General features: G+C 29.7%; 1 protein-coding gene across 2 annotated transcripts in view; it reads right to left on the bottom strand.

Annotated features, from left to right (window-relative positions):
- Window positions 1–12310, bottom strand: part of LOC135797357 (hemicentin-1-like) — a 117787-nt gene that overhangs the window by 66715 nt on the left and 38762 nt on the right. The window contains exon 1 of one of the 2 annotated variants that reach the window (XM_065309658.1): window positions 3167–3337. The exons of the other annotated variant lie outside the window; for it this stretch is intronic. Within the exon in view, the coding sequence (XP_065165730.1) occupies window positions 3167–3245 (79 nt within the window). The 5' untranslated portion in view covers window positions 3246–3337. Of the gene's footprint in view, window positions 1–3166; window positions 3338–12310 lie in introns of those variants that run through there. 2 annotated transcript variants of the gene reach the window in all.

Genomic DNA, 12310 nt, shown 5'->3' with positions numbered 1-12310 from the left:
CACGCTGGAGTGGACCGCGCACAACAGGTCACAAGGAATATAAAAGCACGACATTCGAGTGTGTATACCTTTAGAAAACTAAAAAACTTATAACTGCATAACCGGAAAACCGGAAATACGAAAATGTTTTTATTAAAAAAGTTCCACGCGCAACATATGCGGCCATTTTGGAATGGAATTTAAAACCACCCTGTCAATATGCACTCTGATTTTCCTGTTTCCTGTGTGCATCTCTGGAAATCCATTAACTTATTAGGCAAGTGACAGGAAACGGGGCGTAAAATTCAATTTTTGCATTAAAAACCACAAATATTTATCGGTTTAAATGTGCACAGCGTGATTTGAGGTTATGCACCATTGAGGTTGTGTGCACGCATGCGCAAAGCGCAGAAAGTGGAAAGTGTAACGGCGTTCGTCTAATGGAGGCGGACTTTTCGTTCGCGTCGTGCACATCGTTAATGATAATGTCTGCAATTCAAGGGGCTTAGTTTTAGTGCGCGCACCCCCGCGGCAATAATGAAGTTATTTCGTGCGCGGCAAATTATTTCGGCTTTTCACAAATCATGCAAACAACAAACGACTCACAAGTGTAACAACGCATTAAAAACGAATGGTATATATAAAAACATAAGAAAAGACTTGTGAAATTAGTTGTGGGGGTAATAAATCTTATTAGATGTCATTAATTATGATTGGACATGTTGGTTTTTGTGGGTTTTTGATGATTACTAATTTTTGTTATGCATAAATTCATTATGTTATGAATGACGGTCTAAAATTAAGAAAATATGATTTTCTTTGGTTTTTTGGTAATTACTCAAAAACGCAACAAGTTAGAGTAAATATTTTTTTACTGATACATTCTTAATTAAATTTTGCATTAATTACTGTAAAATATTATTAAATTTTGATTCCAGGTAAAAAATTACATGCAATCAAAAATTATGTTTTTTATTTCTTAAAAATCAACTTTAAATGTTTATAACTTTTTTGTTTTTTTAAATTTTTATAAACTTTTTTAGTGATTTTATAAAGAATTTATTTGAGAACAAATTCATAAAAAGTATTTAACTCTATCTTATTTTGTTCATGAGTTATAACAAAAAAACTATAACAAAACCGATTTCTCAATTTTTTAGACCGTTGTCCATTACATAATGCAAACTTGCGTAAATTAAACTAAGCTAACATAGTTATAAGTTGAAATTAAGATTGGAATAGTAATTTTGGGACTTTCTGGGGACTTTTCCTTCAACAGTTTGCCGGACTAATTTCACCCCCTCAATTTCAAGACCGCCTCGACGCATCTTGCATACATATTGACGTTTATGAGACGATTCGAACGTTCCGCGCACAAATTAAGACCGTTCCGCCGTTTACCACCCGCCGTTTGCCATTCGCAATGCCCAATTCTGTTTTATATAATATTCATTATCAGTAGGAGCAGGCACAGGCCGCTTCACCCTTTCGCCGAACGTGGGCAATTCGTGGTCGTTATTGGGGGTGAAAATCACCACCAACGCCTGCACACGCTGGAAAACAAGATGGCCGCGCATAAAATAAGACGGAATTTCAAGCGGTCACATTTGATTCTCAACGTGTTGACACTAATAGTGTCGAGAGACTTAACCGAATCAAATGGAAATTTGTTTCGGGGGGATGAAACGTCAACGTGCGTCAAGTGCGTGAACGTCTAGATCTTAATTATGCTTCACTTAGTTAACGCCAGCTCATTATCGACGCCGTAAGTACGTCACGCACTCAAATACAATCAATAAAGCATTAATTATTTGTATTGTAGGCAGAATATCAGAATAATAATGTAATATGTTAGGTATAACGGTCTAAAACAATGAAAATGGGTTTTATTTTTAGTTTATTGTTAATAACTTTTGAATGCATCGAGGGAATTGAATTATTTTTTCAGGTTTAATGGAGTATTAAATTCTGAATAAAATGACAAAAATATTTTGTTGATAGCATATTTATATAAAAAGTTATTGACCTGTAAAATTTAAATAATAAAAATATTAGATTTAATTTTTGATTGTTTATAACTTTTGTTGTTTTTAATATTTTTAAATTATTTTTTGACTATTTGATAGATAATTTATTTATGTATATTATTTATAAAAATTATTATGATATCTTATCAACTTATAGAGTTATCAGTAAAAAACTACAAAAAATCAAGTTTTTGTTATTTTTAGACCGTTGTTTTGTTATGTTGATATACTGATGTATGTTTTTCCATGAAAAAACTTGTAAAACAACAAGTTAGCAACAAAAATATTAGTATTACCTAAAAGTTACTTTATTGACTTTATTTGTTGCTAACGTTTTGTTTATCTGCACGACTCAAAAACCTCTAAACAAATATTTGCGTTGCATAATTAAATATTTAACAACTAATATAAATAGCACATGCTGAATTTGACGCTATTGTTGTTTGATCGCACGCAGATGTTTTATTTTGTTTATATGCGCATTCGCAGCAAATAAACAAAATATAACGATTATTTCAACTAGGACAAAATTACAGCGACGCAACAATAACATTGTTCTCAACATAATTGCAATAATGCACTTTGGTTATGCGTGCAATTTGTTTGCGTTTTACGTTTCGCGACTAATTGGAAATTTATAAGCTCGGCAGAAGCGTGCGTTTTGCCAAATTGCATCGTGGCGGGCGCGAGAAAATGCCAACCGAAGCTTTATTTGCCCACACACGCGTTTTGGTGTGTGTTGAGTTGCCTACATACATACAGAGCGTCATGTAACCTGGCATAACGGACAGAGCCTCACTCGGCGTGGCGGCGCAATTAAAACGAGCCGATTTATCTGAGCAATTATACACTAACACGATGCATTCACTCCGCGCGGTCGCGCGATATTGTCCGCTCGGCAATGATTGCAGAGGCGGTCGGGGGAGATAAATTCCGTGGCGGTGATAATTTTAATTTCGCGCACGCACGCTTTACATGTGTTGCTATTACGGTGTAATTTGTGATCGGCTTCGGTTTTTTCATTTCGTAGTTTTACGCCGACAGAAAGGCTAAAATTATTTTCAGCACGACATTTTTAATACAACAGCAGTGATCGTTTATCGTCGCCATTTTAACCTGCGAGTGAACAGAATCAAAGCAGTTGAAGAAGTGATTCATACCTTGCGCGAGCGTATGTTGGCTTGCTTCCAGCAGGGCGAGGAAAACAGCACACGGAATCAGCTTCAACCATACGGGCATAGCACAATTTGCAACTCACTATTTACAATTGTTTTTGTGAATTAATAATAAACACAACGCGGCGGCACGCGCACGGACACCGCAATGGCCAAGCCAAGCCGGTCGTGCGCGCGTCCTGCTGCGAGAGGTAACGTCACGCATGCGCATTTGGACTTATCTCACGAATAACAACGAATGATAACGAACTTTGACTTGAAATTTGAATTTTTATACAAAGTGTCAATAATCTTATTAGTTATTGTTTAAAAAATTAAAATTTGAGTTTTTATCGATGTTTTTACACAATAAAACTATAATATAAGTCATAAATAATTAAAAATAGTTTTAATTTACTATTTTTTATGCTGAATTCGTTGAAAATTTATTTTTTTCATGAAACTTTTAGTTTAAACGTTGCGAAGTTGTTGAAACTCTTCGTCGTCCATTTTAATTCGGCATAATTATTCCTCTCACCAACTTTTGTTTTTATTTTTATTTTTTCGCATTGAACTTTTACAGCATGGATACCACTTGCGTTTCTCGTTTTTTTTTTATTGAAAAAGTTGAAAATGTCGGAATGTAAATATTTCAGTATCGAGCGGGTACGTGACGGTGCATTATTCATGATGATGATTCATTGTGGAGGGCAATATTTATCTGAAATCGGAAACCGTTTACCGATGCAATAAAAACGCCGAGTTATTGCGCGCACAACGACGAGGACAACGAGGACGAAGACATTTCAGCGCGCAATAGTGCCGATACGTGAATGTTTGCCTGGCAATGCGCGCAAATCGAATGCGAAAATGAAGCGGAAGGTAAATACCGACTATCAGGGATATTTTGCTTCGCATTCAGTGAAAATCAGCATACACATATATTTTTTATCGGCGGGTTTTATGATGTTATTAATGGGTGAAGTGGAGGCAACGTCAAACACATTTTTGTAGGCGGCGGAATAAAAAGTTTGAGTTTGTTTAGCAATAACTCGGAAATTACAGGAGATAAATTGTTGATTTAAAAAGCATAGTATAGATAATTTTATTGACTATATATGGTAATAATTTCAATACTATGTAATAATTATTTTAAAAATTATAAATATTTATATAGAACGAAACAAATTAACAGAAAAAAATATTTTTTTAAATTTTATTTGATTATAACTTTTAAGTTTACCATGATAATTAATTTATTTAAACAGCATTTAGTTGTATATTTAAAGGAGAGTATTTGACTGTAATTTTGTCAATATATCTTTGACGGCTATGAATTTATAAGCCTTTATATTAACAAGAAAATTGTAAATTCCAACAAATTAATTAAAAATAAAAACCTTTATTTTGTTTCCTTATAACACCTACATTTATAAAGATTTTATATTTATTTAAACATCGTCCTTTAGATAATTTAATTGTTAAAATTCAGTATAAATTTCAATAAAATACAAAAGTTAATAAATGTTTTACAATAAAATATATAAAATTATAATAGATTCAATTGCAGCGAAGCTATTTTTATAAAACTAAAACTTTGTTTTGTTGTAATTTCTAAACTAAAAGTCATAAATTATTTATCTTAGCATCAATTTAAAGGAAATTTAATGGAGAATAATTTTCTATAATTTTGTTTATGTAAACTAAAAGCTCATTATTTTAAACAATTTTTTTGTAATGGCGTGATAATTATGAGTGCAGCAAATTTACCCTTTAATAAAAACTTCAACTTTGCTTCATCATAATTTCTAAAATAAAAATTGTTGAATAAATGTTGTTATATTACTGACAAGTATATTTAATGGGTAATATACTGTGTACATATTTTTATTATTTTCACTTTTCCAATATCATTTTACAAGCATTTTTATAAATAATTTTTTATTCTAGTTACAATAGAAAAACTTTTTTTAAAACTATTTTAGCATTGCCATAATACAATATTTAATAATAAAATTGTTTTTATTATAGGAAATTTACCTAATATACCTGTTTTTACCTTTAAATAAAATTTTATCCTTAGATAAATATAAAATAATTTATTTTTACTTCCCAGAGAAGAAAAAAGAGGTAAATTTTGAATATTCCAATATTAGTCTATCGAAATCAGTTGCCAAAGCTAAATTTAGCTTAATCAATGTCTGCGACAAAGCCATATGATCGCATTATTCAGACCGGAGTGAGCAGAGCCCGGCGCTTCCACCTAAAGCTTTCAGGCGAAGCGCGCCGCACTCTCGTGGTTCACCGACTGTCCTTGAATGCATCAGCATTCGGCTAATATTACTATAAACCAAATCTTCAATCAACAATGCTCAGTGTTCAAATGTCCTAATTAAACTAACTATCAACTGCGTGTATATACATTGTTACTAGATATGTAATCAATCTAAACTTGTATGTAACTTGGAACTAAGAACTGAAAATAATGTCGCGGTCTTAGTTTTCTTTAAATATCTTGAAAACGAATAAAGTTATTTGAATTATTCTTTCACTGGTCAATTAAGAATTAAATTGTGAATACAAATATGTAAAAAGTGTATTAAAAAATTATTTTTTTGTGAAAGTTACAGACCAATTTGTTTCTGTTTGATTAAATTAAACAAAAATAAATTTTCATTTGTTTATATCTCCGAATAAAATATTATTTACACTAAAATTGTCAATTCTATACCCGAGTGATTGATTTCGGAACAAAATTTAATAAAAATTTCTATTGTAAAGCTAATGGATTTTGAATAATTGATTAAAAACTAAAAAATTGATGTAATATTTTAGTGCAACACAAAGAAACCTTCTTCATAAATATAAAAAAAATATTTAAAGATTAATACTAGTATTATATACCTTTATAAATGCTTATTTAATTATTTTTCTGAATAGTATGTGTCTATATTTTACAACCCAACAAAACATTTTCATATTTTCATAATGCACATGCCCGATAGCGAAAGGAAATAAAATCGATAATAACAAAAATTTAATAACGTGTCACTGCAACCCGGCTGCACCAGATGAAAAAAACAACAACAACAAGGTAAAAGAGTGAAAAGCGTAACGCATGAAAGGCATGTTAAACAATGGAACATAAAATGTTTCATGGCAAAATGTTGTAAACTAGCAAGTGCGATAGAATTTCGGTTGAATGTTTTATTTTTCATAATGAAACCTATTAATGAAATAAAAGTAACAATGATAATTGAAATTTAATACGTTATTATTTTTGATTGGTTTATGGAATATGCCTAATGTAAAATTAATTATTAATATGCATTTTATTTATATTTTTAGTTAGAGTAGAGTTTTATTTGTAGGCGTATTTTATTAAGCATAGAAAATATATGAAATAATTTAGTAATTAATTTATTGTGGAAAAATTAATTATGATAAACTAAAAATTTTGGTGAATGTTTGTTTATTGTTAAATTATAAATGTCTCAATAAATAATTTTAATCAATATATGTATTATAACAAATGTTATAGGCATTTTTGTAACAATATTAAAAAATTTTCAGTATCAAATTTTAATTGTGAATAACTTTCTTAATATTTATTGAATTCGAAATAATTTTTTACCAAATGATAAATAAGTTAATAATAAATAAGTTCTAAAAATATTATTAGTGTAACACAAGCTGTTGACGAGTAATCTAATAAAAACCTTGACCTTTCAACGTTAGTCAAAACGTAATTACGCGAGATCAAAATATGATATGAATTTGTGTATATATTACTGAATAAAAAGATAACTAGCAATGCCACGTTGTTCATTTTTTTACTGTTTTATCCAGGATTAAATTCTACATCGTTTTCGCATAATATTTAACTATTTTAAATATTTTAGTAAAAATTACGAGGTATTTTGTCACAAGATTATTAATTACTACACTAACAAAAGTAAATTGTTTATAATTGCCATTTCAACATTCTGATCAACAAATTTTTGACAAAAATAGATAAATAATTTAATTGGTAATAATTTCTGAGAATGTTGTTAAAGTAGCACAAATAGTTAGAGTTATTGAAGAAAAACTATGACTTTCCAATTACAGTTGAAATTATGTACGTGACATCAAAATGTTCTATGATTTTGTTTACTTAATAGTAAATAAAACAAAAACTATCAAACGTATAATATTGATTATTAAACAAGTTTATAAAGAATTAAATTTTGCATCGATTTGATCTAATATTTTAATTATTTCTCTAATTATAACAACATTTACAAAGCAATTTACTCAAATAAAAATAATTTACATCGTACCAAAAATAAATTGTTTATAACTATTTTACTAACATTCTGATTAACAAAATTTCTACAAAATTAGACGCAAACATTAATTCTAAACATATTCTGTAAATATTATTATTGTAACATAAATAGTTTTCGAGTAATCAATCAAAAACTAATTATTGACATATTATGCTAACATGCACCAACACAACCTCAATCCTTCCAACACCCACACATAACCTAAACAGGTATGTAAAGTGAATTGTCAAAATTCGATTTCAATTACAAAAACATTACGCTCGCGTGTATCAAAGTAAAAGCTCACGGGGATGCGGATACAATTTTAATGCACTTCATGCACCCGGTTCCGCATGAGTGCGCGTTAATTGGAATTAATACGAATGAGCAGAAATACGGCACGCGAATCAGATATAGAACAATGTATTATACCCGCAGCGCCCCCGAGAGTAGCATATTTCAGCTGCCTCGTACCGCATTAACGAGTTTAAAGTCTCTAATCGTAATCACACTCATACACATTCACGTTGATAACGCAGCTTTTGCTATCGAAGCAAAAGCGTAAACAGATATTGATGACTGATGGCGCTGGTTGCTGTTTAGTGTATCAAAATGGCGGCGGTGGAGATTACGCGTGACGTCACCTGACAGTTGACAGCCGTGTTGATGATGTTTGGGAGTAGAGTAGGGCTTTCGAAATAATGAAAATCAAATAATTACATTTGAAACCACACACGTAGCAAACATAAGAGGAGAGTAGGTGATAATTATTATTTTCATCAACCTAACCTAAAATAATTTTGAGGAAATCAATATGGTGGTATGGATATGTAGATAGACATAACCTCAAGGCTTTGACATTCAATATAAATTGGAAAATGTTCGCAATGACGTCTTTCGCATTGTTTGCGAGACGTGAACGCAATATTCTAATATTGCGAGCATTGACGTTTTGCCATTGTGGAATGCTGGAAATTTGGTAATGGCTGCCAGGGCGAGGACAGAGGACGCGCATCCGGCTGCGCCGAAAACGCCAGCGGCGTAGATTTATCGAGGCGCATTCCCATGAGTTATAAAACAATGCCGCCTAGCATAACCTTTAAAAAAACAATGTCTAACCTAGAAAATTTTTTAAATTAAAAATACTCGGAAAGTATAGGAGATACAAGAAAAATTTATTAAAAGAAATTGTGTATTATTATATGATTTTGAAGTACTTATTGGTAACACTCAGTATAAAACACTAGCTTTGATGAAAAATGCGATTTTGTAAAAATTTAATTTTTTTTAATTTACTCGGAAACTATAAGAGATACAAGAAAAATTTATTAAAATAAATTGTGTAATTTTATATAATTTATAATTATTTATTAGTAACACTCGGTATAAACTAGTAGCTTTGATTAAAAAGGCAATTTTGTAAAAATTTAATTTTTTTTTAATTTACTCGAAAACTATTAATGATACAATAAAATTTTATTAAAATAAATTGTGTAATTTTATATGATTTATATTTATTTATTAGTTATACTCAGTTTAAAACAGTAGCTTTGATGAAAAACACAATTTTGAAAAATATAAAATTTTTAATTTAAATTTACTCGAAAACTATTGAAGATATAACGAAAATTAATTAAAATAATTTGTTTGTATTTATGTGATTTATTTTTATTTATTGTGACATTCTGTATAAATGACTATTTTGATGATTCCGGTATTTATAGTAGTAAACACGCACTTTCCGAGATTTAACGAAGCGAGTTATCGACGCACGTGCAAGCGAATATCACTAAGAGGGTTGAGGGTGTGCGCCCTCAGGCATACGGCTGGAATTCGGCCTTTTATCGGACCGTAGGCCAGGGAATGTTATTGATCAATCGCTAACGCACCCACAACCAGAATCTACGAGTATGTCTCATAGCAATAGTTAATGATCATAAAATAAACCAAAAACGAATTTTAACGATTTATGAATTTATGTACTCGTATTACAAGAGTAATAAATTAATTTTTGTTTTAATTTAATTTTAATAAATAAACTTGAACTTTATTTGCAAAAATTCAATGTGAAAGTTGAAGTATTTTATTTTATGACAAGCGCTAAGCTGTAAATTTTGCGTCGGTGCTAATATGACCACACGATGTCTTAGAAAGTCAACCTGCTTTTCTGGTTTATAATAAACGACCTTTATTAAAACTATTATTCATCCGGCGAGGTATACTTCCCGTTGTGCGTCTTTAGGTTAGGGGGCTGGTATGTAGGTTACGCAACGTTTAAGAGTATACGCATAACTTCACACTTCCTGTGTGCGATTCTCATCAAAATACGTAAATAGAAATTAGGACAAAAGAGAAAATGAATATTTTAAGCCTAGGCAGTAAAGGTATTTTTATAAAAATTCAAATTTTATTACAAAAATAGAGATAATTAAATACTTAATATGTTCTTTTAATTAGTTTATTGGTTGAAGCAGATTTTTTGTTGTCAAGGCATTAAATTCCTCTTTTTTTATAGATTTTAGTAAATAAAAATAAAATGTTTATTGCTTAGACAGTAAAAATAGACATAAGGATGAACATAAATTTTGTTTTTAATAATACTAATAAACAATTTTTAATGTTTTTCATGGTAGTTTATAAAGTAAAGAGCTTCTATACTGCCTAGGCATTAAATATTTACTTTTAGTACACATATTCGGAAAAATCCAATAAATATGAAATTAATCAAATATTAACAACATCTAAACAATTAAATCACTAAAAATAAAAATTTAATGCCTCGGCAATAAAGTACACTTTAATACTAACTCAGTTAGTATTGGAAATCATATTAATTTTATAAAATTCTGTTTTTTGAGGTCAGTTTAATGAATTAAGCATTATTTCAGTGCCTAGGCATTAAATTAATACTTTTTTATTTATTTTCTTAAATTTTAGCTTGAAATAATTATTTAATGCTAAGGCAATGAAGTTACATAGCCAATAGTAACACAATTCTTAATTTTAGTAATACTGCTAAGTTAATTTCAGTTTTTTTTTATTGCCTAGGCATTAAATGAGTATTTGAGCTTCAATTTAATAAAATGAGTTTAAAAATATAAATATCCTATTAGTGATTGATTCCTTTTTAATCATTTAATGAATATAAATCTCATTTACCTAATTTAATTCATCATCGAAATAATTCAGTGCGTACTCATTAATATGCATAATATTATTGAATATATAAATACAAAATTCGGCCGCTTCATCTGCAACTGTATTAATATTAAATATTAATCTATTAATAATGATAGTTTGACATGCTTCACAATATATATAATATCTAAATTCGTTTATGTTTCATTTTGTCAGACATTGTATTCTTCTCTTCTCTTCTCTTCTCTTTTTTTTATTTTTTTTATTATTTCTTTTTTTTTGTAGGTTAACAATGTTCATAAAGAATTCATGCTAGAATGAGAATTCGTGTATGAACCGGTTTGTAAAGAAACGCATGAAAGCGCCGACGATCATGTTTGACCACTGCGCACCAAACATGGTTAAACATGCAGGGCCAAGAACCCGCATACTGTTACTACCGAAAATACCTATATGAGAGTTTATATTTTACGTGGGAGACGTGGGGCTGGATTGTGCATTGTATTGTTAATATGAAGCGTGTGTGTACACACCCACTGATCAAATATTGGACGCTTATAATGTACGATTATGTGTTTTATTATTCATGGACATCATATATTGGAAAAAGTGAAGAATAACGGTCTAAAAATATTGAAAAGTGAAATGTTTTAGTTTTTAATAAATAACTCTTAAACGAATTAAAGTGGGATAATGAAATTTTGTACACTTATTTACAATCAAATTATGGGTTTAGTGAACTTTAAATTTTTGAAATTGACAAAATATATCAAAAGTTATTAATAAATAAAAATTGTTTTGTAGAAAAAATAGAATGTTTAGTTTAATTGCTAATTAATTATATAAATAATAATATATTTATACATTAAAAATTAAATTTGAACGCAGAATTTAATTCTACATAAAACAGTAAAAAAATTATTATAATTGCATTGTTAGTTTGTGAGTAAATAAATAATTACTAAAAATAAACTTGATAATTGTGAAAATTAGACCGTCGTTTATAAACTCATTTATTATATTGATTACAAAGCATTTTTAATTAACTTTATGGCTACTAACAAAAATATCAATTTACTAGACAGCTGTCAAAATTGAATTTATGACATTTTACTAACACAATCAATATTTATTCAGTTTTTAAAAGAAAAACAAATATTTCACACACCATTTCAAAAAAACACGATTTTTTAGCTTATAATGGATCATTATCGCTTGAGTAATAGTGATATCTTGATCATAATCGTCTGAAACTTTAATTGCACCCCCTGGACGCGTCTGGCTTGTTGAGTGCCGACTCATACAACATTTTTTATCAACCCCCTACAATGCATCACCTCTATAATAGTTTTTCTCGTCATTTTTTGTTCTCTACGCTTGGAAAATCAATAAGTCATTATTACAACTAGCTAAATTACGATTTTATTAAATTTATGATTAAGGTATTATATTTATAACTAATTAATTCCACTGTCATTAAAGAAAATCGTATTTGTTTTTAATTGTACAAAATTTTTATTTTTTTTTGTGGAAATGGAATGAGAAGGCGGTTCAATTAAATTTTAGCCCAACGTGCGCACCGATGCGTAGCTGTTTTTAATTTCGCGCGAGTATTGCGTTGCTTAAACAAACACCTACCCCTGTCGGCCACCCACCCCTGATGTGAACACACCTGCGTTTGCTTCACGAATTGTTCGAGCCC

The sequence above is a fragment of the Atheta coriaria genome, unplaced genomic scaffold, assembly GCF_025399875.1.
Source record: "Atheta coriaria isolate IRGN ID8LTWV9N9 unplaced genomic scaffold, Caltech_Dcor_3.1 hic_scaffold_8_pilon, whole genome shotgun sequence".
Lineage (NCBI taxonomy): Eukaryota > Metazoa > Arthropoda > Insecta > Coleoptera > Staphylinidae > Dalotia > Dalotia coriaria.
Note: the sequence above shows the minus strand (reverse complement) of the source record. Positions and strands in the feature narration are given on the sequence as shown.